Raw genomic sequence first — 20,073 nt, forward strand, 5'->3', positions numbered from 1 at the left:
AAGGATGTATTACAAACATTTGGCCAACGTTAGGCCAACATACTACTATCAACTTGATAAGACACATTCTTTATGGGTGTATAACAAACATCGGGCCAACGTTGGGCCAATATACTACTACCAACTTTAAAAGACACTTTCTTTAAGTGTGTATTACAGATATCGGGCCAACGTTGGGCCAACATACTACTACCAACTTTAAAAGACACTTTCTTTAAGGGTGTATTACAAACATTGGGCCAACGTTGGGTCAACATACTACTACCAACATTAAAAGACACTTTCTTTAAGGGTGTATCACAAACATCGGGCCAACGTTGGGCCAACATACTACTACCAACATTAAAAGACACTTTCTTTAAGGGTGTATCACAAACATCGGGCCAACGTTGGGCCAACATACTACTATCAACTTTAAAAGACACTTTCTTTTAAGAGTGTATTACAAACAGTTGGCCAACATTGGGCCAACATCAACATCCCTCCTTCCTTGGGAAGTTAAGTGAATGGAAGTTGCTAACGTTGGACCGACGTTGGGCCAACATAGGAATTCTGTCATGGTCGAGGAGGTTGGCATGGTGACATTGGTCCAACGCTGGCCCAACGTTGTTCCCCCAACGCCAACCATACAACCGTTTGCCAATGTTGGCCCAACATAGTCTTGCTATCTGGGAGGTAAACAACACTTCATCTTACTGATCAGGGGAAGAATGATGTTAATTAAACGCCACTAGGTAAACAACATTTCATTTAACTGATCAGGGGAACTATGATGTTTATAAAACGCCACTAAGTACACAACACTTTATTTTACTGATAAGGGGAACAATAATGTTAATTGAACGCCACTAGGTAAACAACTCTTCATCTTAGTGATCAGGGGAACAATGATGTTAATAAAACGCCACTAGGCAAACAACACTTCATGTTACTGATCAGGGGAACAATGATGTTTATAAAACGCCACTAAGTAAACAACACTTCATCTTACTGATCAGGGGAACAATGACGTTAATTAAACACCACTAGGTAAAAAACACTTTATCTTATTGATCAGGGGAAGAATAATGTTAATTAAACGTCACTAGGTAAACAACTTTTCATGTTACTGATCAGGGGAACAATGATGTTAATAAAACGCCACTAGGCAAACAACACTTCATGTTACTGATCAGGGGAACAATGATGTTAATTAAACGTCACTAGGTAAACAACACTTCATCTTACTGATCAGGGGAACAATGATGTTAATAAAACGTCACTAGGTAAACAACTTTTCATCTTACTGATCAGGGGAACAATGATGTTAATAATACGCCACTAGGTAAAAAACACTTTATCTTATTGATCAGGGGAAGAATAATGTTAATTAAACACCACTAGGTAAACAACACTTAATCTTACTGATCAGGGAAACAATGATGTTTATAAAACGCCACTAAGTAAACAATACTTTATCTACTGATCAGGAGAAAAATAATGTTAATAAACCACCACTAGATAAACAACACTTCGTCTTATTGATCAGGGGAACAATGATGTTAATAAAACGCCACTAGGTAAACAACACTTCATGTTACTGATCAGGGGAACAATGATGTTAATAAAACGTCACTAGGTAAACAACTTTTCATCTAACTGATCAGGGGAACAATGATGTTAATAAAACGTCACTAGGTAAACAACTTTTCATGTTACTGATCAGGGGAACAATGATGTAAATAAAACGCCTCTAAGTAAACAACTCTTCATCTTACTGATCAGGGGAACAATGATGTTTATAAAACGCCTCTAAGTAAACAACTCTTCATCTTACTGATCAGGGGAACAATGATGTTAATTAAACGCAACTAGGTAAACAACACTTTTTCTTACTGATCAGGAAAACCATGATGTTAATAAAACGCCATTAGGTAAACAACACCTCATCTTACTGATCAGATCCTCAATGATGTTAATAAAACGCCACTAGGTAAACATCACTTCATCTTACTGATCATAGGAACAATGATGTTAAAAAAACGCCATTTTGTAAACAACACCTCATTTTACTTATCAGGGGAACAATGATTTTAATTAAAAGCCATTAGGTAAACAACACCTCATCTTACTGATCAGGGGAACAATGATGTTAATTAAACGCCACTAGGTAAACAACACTTCATCTTAAAAAAACAAATTTACTCTTTGATATTTCCTTAAACATTTGAAACGGCTATGAAAAATTCTAAGAGTCGATTTTATTTTTAAATATTATTTAATTGTTTTATTTTTTTTCAATTTCTAACAGATGGATATTCAAACTGGTTTTACCACAAATTTACAAAGACAACCCATTAGTCAGATGAAACATCTCTGATAAAATAACCAATTTTTAAAATTCATCATGGGAATCTTTTCCTTGTTTTTTTTAATAATGTTTATTGCCCCAAGTGTATCCCTTTACCCTTTTTATATAGCTCATGTGATATTGATTTTGTATCCCACAGATGTGAGTCATAATGGGTTTACCAAAGGAAGGAAATTAAAGTGGAGTCCTATATATACAAGCCTGTGTAAACCATGGATTGTGAAGTATTAAACATGGGATGAAAAGAATTTCCCATGGTTTTTTTTGTTCGATTTGGTCGGGGATAAAAATCACACAATTTGTTGGATAAAAATAATATCCAACTACAAATCATGGGAGATCCTACATAGATCAAACAGAAAAAAAAATTGTGAAGGATTATGTTTTGAGAAGTTTGGGGTTGAACTCCTGAAGGATTAAAAGTTTCATTAATTCTCTTTACTGAATGCTCCCAAATAAAAGCTGTACATTATCTGTGTTGTAATAAATTGAAAATCAGACATGTTTTGTTCTTTTTTACGAGCTCTGCAGAATGATGATGTCTGGGCTGAGAATTAGAATAAATATGGTTTTTTTTAATACATCTTACAGTGGCAACTTTTCTTTCCGTGGATTTCAACATTGAATTAAATTCTAATTTTATAGCATTTATACCTTTTAATGCACCTCCCCTGATACAGACCCTTTGGACTAAATGCATGAGACAGCGCCTAGGAAGAATGGCTGTCTCGCCCTCGGGGCTGAGATATCTATGTCTCAGCCCGTTGTCAAGGGGCTGTCTCGCCCTCGGGGCTGAGATATCTATGTCTCAGCCCGTTGTCAAGAGGCTGTCTCGCCCTCAAATTTCAATAAATTGTTTTTGTTTAATTTATGTGAATTAAGGGTAAAATTCATATTCCAGTATTAATAGTACAATTCATATTCCAATATTAAAACAGTATGTATCGAAAAATTTAACAAGGGTCTTTAAAAATTATTTATTTATACTAGAATTTTTGAATATTGTTTTTAGAAAGAGCACCAAATGATATTACTTGTGATGCAAGAGTAACACTTGTTTACTTCTATGACAGCAGCAAATAATGTTTTAGGAAAAAATGGACGTTTAGTTGCTTGAATAGTTTGAAATGGGGTTATATATGTTTAAAGGGGAAAAGAATAAGTCCCTATAAATCTGAGACTTACAACTTGTAATGATTCGTTGGAGAAGTTGGAACCCCAGTTCGATCCAAAGTGAAAGTAGAATGTTTTTAAGTTTGGGACCTTTTAAACCTTTTTTAATCTAATGTGCTTTGAAATGAAATATATTTATTCAACGTCAAGCAGAATTTTAGGAACATCAAAATAAAGAAAGATAACTTAAACTTTCTTACTATGAAATTATATAAATTTTTTGATAAAAAAATATCTAAATATTTGTTCCTTTCTTTGCTTTTAAATAAATGATATAAAAAATATCACACCACTGTTTTGTTTATTATAATTCAGAAATCCCCTTACTTGGACTGACAATTATAACTTGAGTTCATTTACTTTAAACCAAGTGGTCTGGAACTTTGCTAATGCATAACCTATATCTATTAAAGAGGTCTACCAGGGGTTACATATTTTTGATGCAGTAACCAGGACTTATGCATAGAAACCGTGACATCGCTCAGTTAAGATTTTCACAGTGTGGGGAGAATGCATCAATTCTAGAGTTGTAAGGTTACATGTTTGCGGAAGTGGAAGTCAGGGTACTTTCGTAAGGTTATGACAGGAGTCAATCAGCTCCCTTCGTTTCTCCTTTGAGTGAGATTCAGAGTAATAAAGATACTATCATGAGTTCAAAGATAACTGATTTAGAACAAGTCCTGCAGGATCTTTTGTGATTATGAAAAATCTTTTCATAAATGCTCCGTGATGTTGTTAATATCAAAAGACCAAAAAGTACATAATAAGAATTAGAAAAGTTTCATGGTAGAAATGGAGCGTCGCAGAAAACGCTGCATTCATTTTTAACAATAATTTACATGTGAAGGAATAAATGGTGTTTTAAAAAGAAAAATGTAGAAACAAATGTTTTCATGTGGATCAAATTGCATTTATTAATTTGTCATCTTAAATAGTTACATAGACATTTCCATTCAATATATAGTCATATAAAATTTCTTGTGAATGATACAAAGGGAGATAACGAACAGTATTCAAGATTTAAAGTCCATAAAATAATACAAAACAGAAGTAGAGCAAATACGATTTAGCATCAACTGCCGACCGGTCACAGCCACTGTGTGTTCATTCTCATGATCGGGATCCGTCATCAAATCAGTACATAAATAATCGACTAACTAGTATTTTGTGGTATTTCATATCATTAATTATAAACCTATGAGTTTAGAACGAACAATTTATTTGAAAATTTTTGGAACATTTTTTACTAGTACCATATTAATATTATAATAATTGAACAAACTTTTGCATCAATGTCTACAGCTTATGTAAAAAAAAAAACAGGCAGTTTAAAAACAAAATATAGCATAGTATTTCAGATTTAAGTTTCGGATGTCCTTTGTTACATATAGCCAGAGATAACATTATAATTAGGTGTGACGTAAATACTTAGCATGTGGTCGTAAATAGTGCTTTGTTTCCTTTATCTTCAGGAAAAAGTAAATAGTTTCTATTGCTTAAGTACTTCTGACTTTGTTATTGTTTATACTTTTACCTTAAGTAAACAAGTTAATGACATAATGATATAATAAGAAGTATCTTTGTGAGATAATTATCTTTCGTCGCAATAAACGTGTTTCCCGTTATACTTCAAACAATAGGAACTCCCAAGTATTCTGATGTTTACACACTAAATTTTTGCGCATTATCTAGACATCTCTTTATCACAGTATGCGTCATTCCTGTTATACTGCACACATCAAGTACTGTCAAGGGTAGCCCTGTCAAGTATTCTGATGTTTACTAACTACATTTTTGGGCATTATCTAGGCATCTCTTTATACACCTTATGACATCATTTGAATGAGGAAATCCCCAAATGTCTCTATATATACAATGTGCAATATCTAACTGCTGCACAAAATTCTTTTCCTCTGGTAATCTCACAACAAAATTGAAAGGATGACGATGTTTTTAGTTCTTGTACTGATTTTCATGTCTGTATCAAAAATCAGGACGGCTTCCTTGTTAACCGGTACTAACGATCAGAACTCCACTGCTCTGATAAACGAAAGAAATGGCGTAAAGGAGATCGATATCCTCCGTCAGCTCGTCAATCAAGAGACACGAATACGGGTATCCGTTGTCAACGACGTCATGGCAGCTCTGGATGACGTCAATTCTGTGAAGAAAAACATAGAAATGTTACAAAGAAAGGTTGATTCTCTGACTGAGGAGCAGAAAAGAGTAAACAGTAATTGCCAGGAAAAGATTCAGGAACTTGAAAAGAGGTTTACTAAAAAAATCGCCGAAATTTACGAAGGTGCATTCTCTTTCTGTTCCTCTCTTCTTATTGTTCCACGTTTTCTTCTTTTTTAAATCATAATGTTTATGACGTCTTTTGTCATACAGATGTCAAACTCAATAAGGATTGTAAGGACCACTTTATAAAGGGACAAACACAGTCTGGTGTCTATGAAATTCATCCGTTTGAAAACCAGACCCAAGTCAGCGTGTATTGTGACATGGAAACCGAGGGCGGTGGGTGGACAGTAAGATTTCTTTCGATATCTTTCTTTTTATTACCTTTGTCTATTTTAATTTTATTTAAAATTCCATTTGTACATGTAACATGCGGGCTAATCAGTAGATAAAATACATATATATTAAGAAATAAACAATACCGTAAATGAAGCATTTATTTCTTTTTTCAACCCAAAGGCAATTCAGAGACGTGTGGGCGGATCTGTGAGATTTAACAGAACGTGGGCGGAGTACAAGACTGGGTTCGGGAGTCCTAACCACTCCTACTGGATTGGAAAGTACTTGTGTTAATCTCTCACTCTACAATAGCATGATGAATTCAGGGTATGTACCATGAATATATGATTTTTCAAATACAGTTTGATAACACTATCACTACGAGTGTAGTAAAAATAACACAAATCTGATGTTATTTTTTTTTTAAATCGTAGAGTTAAAAATAACATTGGTTTAAGGTATGGGGAAACTACAAATTTTAATTAAAGTCTGACATTCTTGAAATCCTAATTTATTCTCATTCTAGACGTATGTTATACTCCAAAAATTTAAGGGGATGAAGGATGTATGGTCACGTGACTCAGTTGATTTACGTCATAATCTCTGATAAAATATGTACAAAACGAGATTGAAACCACAGTACTTGTATAATTTTTTTGACTGTTTGTTTGCGTTCACCATCTAGTATAAAAATATCTGAAAACATTTAAAATTTCTTGCAAATATTATCAAATTACGGAATAGATTAATCCGCTCTTCTGTTTCTTCTACACTGCGCGTCCAGCGTATCGTTGACGTCATAGTGGATCTCTTAGTTCAGTAAGATCATACACGGTAAAAACGGGTAGTATAAAATCATAAAAACGGGCCATTATATGTACATGGTAGGGTATTTTGTAAATTTCAGAACGCAAAAAATATTTTTACATGGTTGTTGACGGAAAAGTTCTGTTGTTTTGTCTTATATTTCGCTTATATCAGGAATGTGTGACGTCATAGTTGGGTTTTCCCGTACTCGAGAAATGTAAACATGACACGTTTTTCTCATGATCATGACTCGTTTAACTTTGCCCCGTGCAATATTGAGCTCAGCTTCACCAATCAATATTTTTACAGTTAATCAATACAATGACGACCTTGAACTTCGACGTAAATTTTCAAATATTGAATGATAGGATTTTTTGCAAATTAATTTTTTCATGGTTTAAGTTGTCCTAAAAAAGTCGTAAATTTCCGTCTCCAGATGTAGTGTTACAAAAGAATCTTGCTTTTTCGAATTTTTAACCCTATTCATACTCTAAAATATTTTAAAAGACACATTTCCGCAGGTATATTTTTTATCTATGGTGAAAAATTTCAATTATCGACCGAGTAATGGACCCAGAAACACGGAGAATAAAAACTCCACTCAGACACTGTGGGGTATGGTATTTGTCACTCAATATCTCAGAAATAAGTCTAGAAACCTATTGATATGTCTGCTTTATTGTATGTAGGACATACTAAATAAGATATATACAAAATATGAAAAAAATTAAATGACAGGTATTTTTTCAGCTAAAGGTCCTTCATCCCCTTAATTCATTTCTAACAATACACATTACGTACATGTATTGTAGGAAACGACGTTATTCAGCAGTTGACAAAGGGAAGAAACTCATCTCTATACGTCTCCATCACATTAAGAAATGGCACAACTCTGTATGAACTCTATCAACAGTTTGCTATTAGTGATGAATCAGGCAAATACAAACTTTTCCTTGGCGGGCCAGCTACCGGGACATTAGGTTAGTAATTGATAAATGATATGAGAGAGAGAGAGAGAGAGAGAGAGAGAGAGAGAGAGAGTATTAGCGTTTAAAAGAAAAGTTGGGGTTTTTTGTATTTAAAGTTCATGCAACATTTTACATAGTTAATAAAAATAATGATTTGTTAAAGGACTTTTTCGGTAATAACCAATATGTACCCCCCAAATCAAAATTTAATGGAGATATATTTAGTTCTTAGACATGGGAGTATATGTTGACTTCAAAGCACTGGATATTTTTATAAGTAATAACGCCATATGTACGTAATGTCGTCACAAACATTATGTAAAATTCAGTTTTTATGAATTTTACAGAAAAATGTACATATTTCGTCGATATTTTGAGTAAAAACATCGAGTGCATGTGTGTTCAGGATCGATATTTTGATATAATGTGTAGAATGATAATATCAATGAAATATTTCAATATTCTTCCTGAACATACTTGCGATCTATAAATTTGAATACTAAAAATGTTGAAATAATGTCCATTTTGTCCTCTTTCTGAAAAAGGATATAAAATCGGACTAGTTTGTGACGTTATAAAAACAGAAATTTTGAATAGACTATAATATTTTCTGTTAATTTATATTTCTCATACAATTTATTTAATTCAGAACATTTCAGGAAGTTTTCAAAATTTGACTTTTGTGGGGGCAAATATATATAATATACCGCATTTAGTTCTTTTGGTTTCATTCTTTTTTAAATTAATTATCGGCAATTTATCTATATTTTTTTTAAAAATAACGATCTAATTTTCTTATCATTTTTTTTCGAGATTCCTTTTTATTTATTTATTAAAAGTCCAATGTGGTGTAGTTATACCAAATAGACATCAAAGCATAGATAAAAGATATGTAGATATATCGTGCAGCAAAAAATAGGGATATAACATATCAGACAAGATATTTTTGCATTGGTCGTTCGTATTCCTTTATAGTCAATTTTTAAAAAAATCATAACGAAAAGAAGAGAGAGATGACATTAGGTTGATTGATATAATCCAGGTGTTACCTTTACTTCTACAGGAGACGCTATGTTAGACACTGGGAAGTCTACGAGAGATCTGTCTGGAATGTTCTTCTCCACTCCAGACAGGGATAATGACGGAGCTATGGGTCCGAACTGTGCCGCAGCTAATGAAGGAGGCTGGTGGTTTAACTACTGCCACCTCGCCTACCTTAACGGTCCCTGGCCCCCGGCAATGTGGGCCGCTCCATGGAAACCTATAGTAGAGGACGGATCCTCAGTAAGGGAGACCATGATGTTAATTAAACTTCACTAGGTAAACCATTCTGTTATTTTGTAATCAAACACATTCATTATGCATTTCCTGATCGTTTTATATTTTAAAACAACAGGTTTCGGCATAATAAATATGAACTTTATTGTTGATATTTCTTTTCTAGTTGATCTTTTTCTCTGTTTTTGTCTACAGATGCAGATTATACAGGAGGAAAGAAATTGATATAATAATGCAAAAGAATTACGTCCTCAATAATACAACGATGCATAGTTTAATAGTACAATTATACAATTTTTATGTGTGATTAAAAAAGCTTACTTCTATGAAATATAGATTTTATTTTGATAATCATTTTACATAGTACACTAAGATGATTTTGCTCATAGAGTGTTATTAACTTTTCTTACAAAAAGTATATTATGGTATTAGTAGTTTCGTCATTTTGTCAATAAATGACCTTTTTTCATTTAAAATTTCAATTATCTTTTTCCTGTATATCAATCGAAGTAAATAGTTCTGCTTGGATCGGTTGACAAAAACATATCTGTGTTTTACTTCTATTCTAGTTTAAATTTCTGATATAATTTGGCATTTTGTTAATTGTTATCTTCTCGAAGGTCCAGGTTATTGTAAGCACCGAAATTTAGAAGTATGTATTTGAAATAAAATAAAAAAAAAATTTTTGTTTACAAATGCAGCGATAGACAGAAAAAATAGTAAAAACCTGCGCCGAGCTCGTTGCAAAGCAACAAGTAGGTCTTCCGTTGAAGCTATGGACAGGAAGTACAGACCTTGGGTCAAGGTCACTGCACTTTCTAATGTCAACAACCTTTCTTCCCAGCATGAGCCTCCAATAAATTTTAATTATAAAGTTATACTTAAACATTTTTTTTTGTCAGAAATACATTTGATCAGGGTCATGACAAAACCCCAAATCATAAGTAATCTATGTTTCAAGTAAGAGCCTCCAATGATTTTCATTTACTAATTCATAGCGTAGTAAATAAAATATTTCTTCTGTCAGTGACCTTCTTCTTAACAGAATAACCTTGGCTCTGTGTCAAGACAAACAACTTTTAGTGATTAGAAGTTCATAACCCTGACAGGAATTAAACAACTTTTCTGTCATTGGACATTAAAGATGTTTGAAATTATCATTATCTCGCACCATCGTGTCACAGGTCAGAAAAACAAAATTGACGTATTTTAAAATATCACTGGTTAATGATATTCAAACAACATGGAGTTTCTATTTATGAAAGATAGACGGGGTTGAAAGTCCTTTCCATAATACGTATTTTAGGTATTATTAGCTTTACTTCAATGAAATTAAACTCAAAGTCCACAAACAAAATATCTTTTCTCATTTGTTTCAAAGTTTGGGTAAAGGGGGTGAAGAGCATGGAGATGTCATGATGTATACGTAATACATTCGAGGTTATTATTCTGTTAGACAGGAAGACCCAAGGAGTTGTGATTTGCTGATCATGATCTAAAACACATCGACAAACCGAAACCATATGGTTTTATACACGTTATTCAATCAATTCATTTTTAATTTTTCAAATCACTAAATTAATTTTATCTCTTCACTAGAAGCCTTTCATCGTATACATGTAATACATAATTCAATTTTTACATTTATTTAATTTTCTTCAAGAAAACATATTTATTGTTTATCAGAATACAAACGATGGGGAAGCATTTAATGAAAACAACTACCAAATAAAATATAAATTATGTTTAAAAATCAATTATTAATCAAGCGTCTTCCTCCTCGGAAATTTTTATTTGATTTTAAATAAGTATTTTAAATGCACGAATTTAAAAAAAAAAAACATTGAAAAAAAGATATGGTAGTTTCATTCGCTATTGTCTTAAAAAACCCGGGTGTCACATATATTAAATGCTTACAGCGACTGTTTTAGTATTAACCGAATTGTATCAATAGTTTCATATGTCACATGCAGTTTATTCGTATTTATAAGAATTAGGTTGAGGAAAAACAAATTTCATTAATAAAACATATATCAAATGTGTTTGATAATGATTTATTTATTTATTAAAACATAGAAATTAATTTGTAGTTATCTACAAATCGCAAATTTCAATTGATATTTGTCTATTCAATTACATGAATTATAGAGAAAAGAATTATTGATTGATTTAGACCGTAGATGATTTATGAATTATATCCCTTTGTACTGTGCTTAAATGAAGACTGAAATTGAATGGATTTTAATTCCTGAAATATTTGCATGTATTTACTCTTGATATCTATTCAAATAGCAAATCAGTCACAAAGGTATATAACCTTACCTTAAATTGGATAGACTATTTCTGAAAATAAATAAAACGTCCATTTAAATATAATAGAAAAAATAGTATAACATTCAAAATGTCATTGTCAAAGTCCATAACAACACAAATTATATTTTATATTTTTAAGTTTTCTGTCAATGTTAGCAAAATCTAATTTGGTACTTATTATTTCTTTTAAAAATTGAGATGAATTTGTTTGTCAATCTACATGAACAGCTTTAATTTCAATTTCAAATTATGTATTTTTGTGAAATAAATATATAATAGCAAAACAAATGTTCATTTGATAATATTTACTTAGATCCATGACCATGAATCTTGAAGTTTATGTGTATGCATATGGTTGAGGGAAAAATATAGTGGATTTCAATCATTCAAGGGTCTGTTATTATGCCAAGAAGGATATGGAAATAACGAACAGTATTCAATCTCAACGTCCATTGAACAAATATACAAAATAAGAGCAGAGCAAACACGGACCTCCGAAACATCAGAGGTGGGATCAGGTGCCATGGAGGAGTGAGCATCCCCTGCGGACCGGTCACACCCGCCGTGTGCTCGTTGTCATAATCAGGAAATAACGGAAAAAAATCCGTGGTCAATTCAGTGTATAAATAATGGACTAACAAGTGGTATGAAAAACGTCAGTCAGCATTTCATTCAATGATAAATTGTATTTGCTGACAAGGTCATTGTATCGACCATAGAATTTACGAAATGATGACTTTAAACGAGACTGTTGATATTCTTGTTTCATCAACTTGCTTGTCAATAATTTACCTCGTTTAAGAAATTGTTCATACGTAGAGCATGCTCTTGCGTATCGAAACAACTGAGATATAAATACTCCGTATGCAGGTGATGAAGGTATATTGCTGCATAAGTAAGGGAAGTAATGATTCACCTCTGATATCTGCTATTTTTGGTAGAACTATGTTTTTCTAAATCACATTTTTCTTGGAAATAATGCAGTTTGAAAGGCACATATTTAAAATGCTTTCGTCACAAAAATAACTTAACACAAATACTAAAGAACATTTGTATCGATTCACTAAAGGGATCAATATCACTATAAAATATGTAAAAATAAATAATTATAAGAGTTAAAATAAAAAAGGTCTTTTTTTTTATTTCTTCATTAAGACATTTGTGAATTTAGATATATATATATTTACATTTCCAATGTCTTTGTCCGAGATAAAATTAACAATTGTAAATGTAATTGATTTCCTCATGAATGTTTTGGCGCGGTTACAAAAAACCACGTGCAGGGTGGTACAACACCTAGAGAGAAGCAGGCTTGGAGACCGTGGATTGGCGGAATCAAAGCATGTAAATATAAGGAATAACTGTCAGATTTTTCAAATTCATGAAGATGATCAATGGATTGGCTTGTGTGATAATTTTATGCGGCGTTTTATGCAAATTATCACACAAGCCAATCCATTGATCACTTCATGAATTCGAAAAATAAGACAGTTATTCCTTAAATATATATCTATGATTCTTTTTTTATTTTAAGTTCATGCATAAATTTAGCAGAATTAATAATCCAAAATTTATTTTTTTTTAAATCCAATCTACATAGTTTACGCTTTACCAGCCAAGAATATGCTAGTTCCCAACCCATTACTTGCATCGTTTTACAAATCTTTGTAAAAATATATATTAAAATGCATTTTTCCTGGCAATTTGGAGCAAAATTTCATGCTTTTTTAGTTTTGTCTATATTGATATTAGTCCTATTTTTTATAAAGCATGTACATGTGTAGTTGTATACGTTGTGCTTTACACTATAACACACAAATCTTGTAGTTCTGATAATGAACTGGAACATATATGATTGCGCCCATGACAAAAGGGTCCTTATGGCATTTATGCTAAAACAGAGATATAACGTCATAAAGATGTGACGTTGCAGAATGACGGTGAACTTCGATTTTTTTCAACCACGTGTTTTGACGTTTGACGCATCCAGAGTTTTTATCGCTGTTTCCAACACGTGGAATTTATTTTCATTTACATATTAATTTAATCAATATCTGAATCTCCAAATCCATTGATTTTTAAAAGATGTAAATAAAAACATTTAGAACTGGTTTCTTAACAAACATTATTAAATACGTCTCTAATAATACCAAGTTTTCCTACATGCGTAAATGTATAGAAGCTGTAGACAAGGTGTTTTCTGATAGAATAATGAACCTTTATACTCTAGATACATTTTATTTACTTATTTATACTTTTTAGAATACATCTTAGACAGGGTATATCGTAAAAGAAATTGCAAAGGAAAATTGTCTTCCTACTTCTTTAAGATCCGCTCCACCATTCTCAAATATACATCGCGATCGCGTCGATCACACGTAAACATTGATTCATCAGTGCATACTGTTTAAACTGTTGTTGAATTATTTGTACAAATGTTGAAACTAAACATACATCTTCAAAGTTTTCTACAAATCTAGCAAGAATGTGTAAGAACGATAGTCAAGATTATTTGTATTTTCTATAAATAAAAATAGGAGAGATAACTCTGATGTCAACAATCGATGTTACAGGGGTACCAGACAGGGACATTCATTTTGCGTACTTTTTTCACATTTCAGCTGCATGTTCGCATGAATTTACTCCCGGATTATAAAAGAGATATTTTATGACCAAATAAAAACACTTTTAATCGTCAGCTTAATTATGAATTTTTAAATAAAAAAAAATTTGTTGTACTTTGGGAATAAGATTAATGTAGAAAAAGGAAAAACAAAGAAAAAAAACAAAAGAAAAGAAGGAAAACTGCAAAATTGAACCGACTTTAATTTCTTTTTTCAGATCTCTTATCTATAGCTTTTTTTTGCCTGAAATAATTTCATGACGAATTTCATTTTTTAAAAAAAATAAAAATGTAAAGCGTCTACCTTATAATCATGATTAAATAAATTAAACTTTAAAATTGTTGTTTTGTCTTATATTCGTGTTGCACAAAGACACTTCAATTTAGAGAAATTAAAACAAGCAAAAACATCCAAATGAAAAAAAAAATGTTCTTAATGTTCTTACTTAAATAGAGCTGGTCAAGTAAATCTGATGAGAGAGAGAGAGAGAGAGAGAGAGAGAGAGAGAGAGAGAGGATGGAGGGTAGATAAAAATATTTATATTGAATCTATTTATCTAATATTGAGAAATGTGAAACTCTAATAAAAAAGATAAGTTTTAAAAACAAATGAAATAATAAATGAAAGAAAATATCATTTTTGTTCTCTAAGCTATATATACATGTATAGCTATCTATTTTCAAGATCTCCAAATTTAATATACATGTAACTCTTTGGTACTTAAGTGTTTTTTTTTTTTTCACACGGAATTCAAATGTTTTAAGCATTATCTGCAAATTAATTCCTTAAGCCATGACGAACATTGTCTTTCATAAAAGCTGGATCAGCATTATTCTGCCGCAATACTGACTTTATTCAACACTCAGCAGAAAGATAACCATATGAGAATATGGTAAAAAGCTGTAATATAACAAAATAAGAAAAATTAATGACAGCTATGGCTTTCCGTAGAAAAATTTTCACAAACAGGTGTTCTTAATAGTAAAGCAAGCAGATTTATAATTTACACAATAATAAAATTTCTTAAATTGTAAGAATAGTTAAGCGTATTGCTTCAAAAAGATAATAATACGTGTTCACTCAAAAATATAGGTGACAATACACGATTCAAAAAACTGATGTACATAATGGTGCACCATACCCTGAGCACATGGAATTCATAGATTTACAAAAATTAAGAAAATGCAAAAGTTAGCATCTATAGCATTTAACACACAAGTAAAATAGATAAAGACCAAGAGATTTAACATAAAATAAAATGTATTATCAACTTACACTGTAGATAGTCAGGGTTCCGACAGAAAGACAAAAATCAACAAAGTATGGCGCCAATCTTAAACGTCAAATTAAGTCGTACGAAAAATATTAGTTCGTACTTCAAACGATTCTATTAAAAAAAATACACTGAATAGTCAAAATAGGAAAAATTGAAAATGAAGCCAAAACACTCCCCGTCTGATATCTGTCTTGATATCACAAAGTTTTCACTATCAAGAATTCATTCCTCTAACAAAACTACAAAGTCTGTCACCGGTCTGATGTATGTAAGAGTCTTTCCGTCCTTGCTGACACGAACTTCCACCGTGCGAATTAACTTGTCCTTACCGGGAAACACCTTGATCACAAGCCCCAGGGGCCACATGTTTCTATGAGTTTCTACGTCCTTAAGCAGTACGACATCACCCACACTAACGTTTCTTTGATCTTGATGTCACTTCTTCCGAATCTGTAAGGTGTGCAGATATTCTTTTTTCCATCTGTCCCAAAACATCTTGGAAAGGTGTTGAACTCTTTTCCACTGCACTCTTAGTAGATCCTTAGCATCTGTGTTGCAAACTTCATCATTCATAGTGTCTGTCTTTTGAGTAAGCAAGATGTTGGGAGTGAGAATGAAAGGCGAGTCTGAATCTATAGGAATGTAGGTCAGAGGGCGCGAATTTATAATTGCACTCGTTTCGGCAAGAAAGGTAGATAAAACTTCATGGGTGAGTCCGTGAGTGCCATGTTCCTTTAGCATATTGTCTAGGATACGGCGTGTTACCCCAATCATTCGCTCCCATACGCCACCCATGTGTGACGCATGGGGGGGGGATTAAAGATCCAGACAGATCCTCCTGAGTACAGCAAGTCTTTGATTGGTGGATCCTCTATGTTGATAGCATTTATACGTAGTGGATCAACAGCACCAATAAAGTTGGTTCCCCTGTCCGAACGATACTCCTTCACACATCCTCGTATGGCGGTGAATCTACGCAAGGCATTGATAAAGGATGAGGAAGACATCTCCTCCAGGACCTCAATGTGTACGGCACATGTCACCATACAAGTAAATAATGCTGCCCATCTTTTGCTGTTTGCGGAACCTCCTCTGGTTCGACGAGTCAACACTTCCCATGGCCCGAAGATATCTACACCGACTGACGTAAACGGTGGCTGTCCTGGTTCAATGCGATCTTCTGGTAGGTCAGACATTTTCTGGGTGCTGCACTGCCTACGTTGTTTTCTGCAAGTTACACACTTGTGAATAAGTGAAGAAACGAGACGCTTGCAGCCTGTTATCCAGTATCCCATTGATCTAACTTTCCCTTCTGTAAAATGTCGACCTTGATGCATAACTAGTTGATGGCATTTGCGAATCAACAAGGTTGCTAAGTAGTGCTTCCCTGACAGTAGTATGGGATTTTTGCAGATAGCATCTGTTTTCAGGTGCTTCAAACGTCCACCTACTCGGATGATTCCTTCATCATCGATGAATGGGTCTAAGGTAAGTATGCTGCTGTTCTTCGGTAATGGTTGACTTGAGCGCAAGCAGTCAATTTCTTCAGGGTAGACTTCCTGTTGCACTGTCTTGATCAAGAAGTGCTCAGCCCGTTGATAGTAGCTCAGTGATTTTGGCAAAATCAGTGATTTGTCTTCCTTCCTGTACACTATAAAGCGTTTTAATAATGCTAGACTCTCCACCAAACGATCCCAGTCAGAAAATCGCTCAAATCTTGAAGTGCCCAACAATGGTCTGCACTCTGTCTTTAGACAAGTGGGTCGGATTTCCTTGTCTACTTGAGGTTCAACTAGTGGAAAGGTTATGGTTTGGTCATTCTGATCACTCAAATGAACATCTACTGGTCCATTTAACCAAGTACTTGTAGCTACGTCTCCTTGTGACACTCCTCTGGTGCCTTCATCAGCAGGGTTGAGATGAGTCGGGATATAGTGCCATTGATCTGGGTTGCTGAAACTCCGTATTCTTTCCACTCTGTTAGATACATAGATAAAGAATCGTCGCTTGTCATTGTTTATATAGCCAAGTACAACACGACTATCACTAAAGTACTTCACTGAATCAAACACTACATCAAAATGTTCTGTGACAGTTTGTGAAATTTCCACGGCAAGCACGGCTGCACAAAGTTCCAAGCGTGGAATGGTGTGACCAGACACTGGTGCAACCTTCGACTTCCCGAGCACAAATCCAGTTTTAGAGGAACCATCTGGGTAGAGTACATTCACATAAGAAACAGCAGCTACTGCTTTCTCTGATGCATCACAAAACGTCCAAAGTTCCTTTCTCACAGCCTTACTGAGGTATGGTACAGTCACACGGGGAATACATAGATCTTCTAGAGCCTTGAGTGATGAGCTCCGCTCTATCCATCGTGACATGAGGTAGTCTGGTAGCAGTTCATCCCAATCTACAGTTTCTGTGACTTCTTCTCGCAGGATAAGTTTACCATTGATAGTCACATGAGAGAGGAATCCTAACGGATCAAAGATGCTGTTCACTATTGAAAGTACGCCTCTACGTGACAGTGGTTTATCTTCTGTTGTAATGCTGAATTTGAACGAATCTGTAGTCAAGTTCCACTGAATGCCAAGACTGGTCACAAGGTTCAAGAATAGTTCTGCGACCATTCTCAATAATAAAGGTCTTGTACACTGTGGCGACTTTCGGAATGTGTTTTCCAGATAAACATGTATCACCGATAATCGTCCAGCCTAATGGTGACCTTTGAGCGAAAGTTTCCTCTTCCTGTCCTATTCGTTGTTCTATCACATGGTGAGCTTGAGGAAGATCTCTTCCTATCAGTAACATGATTTTCTTTGAAGTGTCGACTGGTGAAAAGGAACTCGCAATATCTCGCATATGTGAATAATGAACTGCCACTTCTGGGGTGGGAATCTCTAGATAGTTGTTTGGTATTTCATCACATTCTAGGACACATGGAAGTTGAAGTCTTGTGTGACGGTCTGCTGACTCAATGAACAATCCTGATGCTGTTCTGCCTGATATCATCACCTGTCCAGAACAAGATGTCATCAGATACTGTATTGTCTGTGAATTTATGCCCAACAAGTCAAACAGTTCTTTCTTTGCTAAAGTCTTGTTACTTTGATCATCTAACATAGCATATAAGGAAACAGCTTTTCTATAATAGGTCACTGTTGCAGGAACTATCCTGGCACAGGATTTTCCTTTGAATTCCCCACTAATTTCTGTACAGCTACTGTTCACTGTTGTCACATGTTCACTGGGAATAAGGGGTTGTTTAGGGGGTTCCTCCCCGCCATGGACTGGTGCACGTTTCTGTTTCTCAACACTGCCACTGGAAGCTGAAGCGCTGTCCACATGCAATGCTGTGATGTGAGATTCACTTCCGCAGTCTTTGCACTTAATGTTTGCCTTGCAGTCAACTTTTCTGTGAGTTCCAGAACAACAACGAAAACACAGTCCATGCTCTCGCATTAGTCTCCTGCGTTCTTCCAGAGATTTTGACTTGAACACTCTACAGTTAGCAACACTGTGTTTCACCCCAGGTCCCTTATGAATCACACATCCATCATCCTTATGATCTTGGGAATTAGCTGTTTCATTCTGTTGGGTCACAGTTGTCTTTTTGGTGCTCACTTTTCCCTTGAATGCGGTCAATGGTTGTGGGTTACTGTCACTGTGATACTTAAAACTGGGATCATTTCTGATTCTGCTCATCTCCTTGATAAAGTCAACAAATATGTTAAAGGGAGGAAAAATGGCTCCATGTGTATTTTTATATTTTACCGCACGGTTGGTCCACTTTTCCTGTATGGAATACGGCAATTTGGTAATTATTGTCCTTATTCCCACTGAAGAGTCCAGATAAGATAACATGCATGAATATTTGGGATCCTCCTTTAGAAACTGTAACTCCCTGAGGATGTCAGATAACTCGTAAAGTTTCTCGTCGTCCTTGTTTCCTAGTTTCGGAAAGTTGGAGAGTTTGGCCCTAATGGAAGCTTCTACAAGTTCTGGAGCCCCATAGCGTTCGTCAAGGCGATCCCAGAGCCTTTGTAATCCCTTAGACAAATCAAAGATATTTGATGTCTTGATGCTTAATGCATGTTTTCTTGATTCTGGTCCTAGATATTTGATCAGGAGATCCATTTGTTCGGACGCCATAATTTGTAATTCGTTCACAACAGAAAGGAAACTTGATTTCCATGCACAGTATGATTCTGGTTTGTCATTAAAGCTAGAAAGTCTAGAAAAGAGTAAGTCCTTCCTAAGTAGAAATCGAGTTACGCCAGCCACTTGAGGTGAGGTCTGTTGATGTGGAATATATGGTTGTGCATACGGGTTCATATGTATGACAGGAGAAGCCTGTATATCAACATGACTCGTTGTTCCTTGGGTCAGTGGAGGTTTGGTTTCCTTGACCACAGCTGATATTGGTGACATACATCCCATAGTAGATTCCAGCATCTGACATTCCGCCTCTGCCTCTTCTGCCTCTCTCTGCAGGTTCAGCACCTCGAGCTCTACTTCTATCTCTGCTTGCTTCTTTCGTAGTTCTAATTCCTTTATCGCATACTGAATTTTCGCCTTGGCTGCCTTTGCCTCTGCTCTTTTCCTTGCGAGATCTTCAGTGAAGAGAGTAAAATTACCACTTGACTGAGAAGGAATACTGTCAGTACTTCCATTGCCATCATGGTCCTTTACTTCTGACAACTGGGAATGAACACTGTGAATACTTCCATTGCCCTTAAGGTCCACTTTGTTCTTTACAGG

General features: G+C 34.4%; 2 protein-coding genes across 2 annotated transcripts; both read left to right on the forward strand.

The window, feature by feature from the left end:
• Window positions 1-5,182: 5,182 nt before the first annotated feature.
• LOC134281669 (fibroleukin-like) lies at window positions 5,183-6,337 on the forward strand. Its single transcript, XM_062764107.1, has 3 exons — window positions 5,183-5,825; window positions 5,915-6,054; window positions 6,224-6,337. Exons 1-3 carry the CDS (start codon window positions 5,465-5,467, stop codon window positions 6,335-6,337), a joined length of 615 nt encoding a protein of 204 aa, XP_062620091.1. The 5' UTR covers window positions 5,183-5,464.
• Window positions 6,338-6,606: 269 nt separating this feature from the next.
• On the forward strand, window positions 6,607-9,676 carry LOC134281680 (fibroleukin-like). Its single transcript, XM_062764118.1, has 4 exons — window positions 6,607-6,613; window positions 7,663-7,830; window positions 8,882-9,138; window positions 9,292-9,676. The coding sequence occupies exons 1-3, from the start codon at window positions 6,607-6,609 to the stop codon at window positions 9,136-9,138; spliced, it is 432 nt and encodes a 143-aa protein (XP_062620102.1). The 3' UTR covers window positions 9,292-9,676.
• Window positions 9,677-20,073: the final 10,397 nt, after the last annotated feature.

Source organism: Saccostrea cucullata, unplaced genomic scaffold (genome assembly GCF_032062105.1).
Source record: "Saccostrea cucullata isolate Sc308-1 unplaced genomic scaffold, CSIRO_AGI_Scuc_v1 ctg3955, whole genome shotgun sequence".
Taxonomy (NCBI): domain Eukaryota; kingdom Metazoa; phylum Mollusca; class Bivalvia; order Ostreida; family Ostreidae; genus Saccostrea; species Saccostrea cuccullata.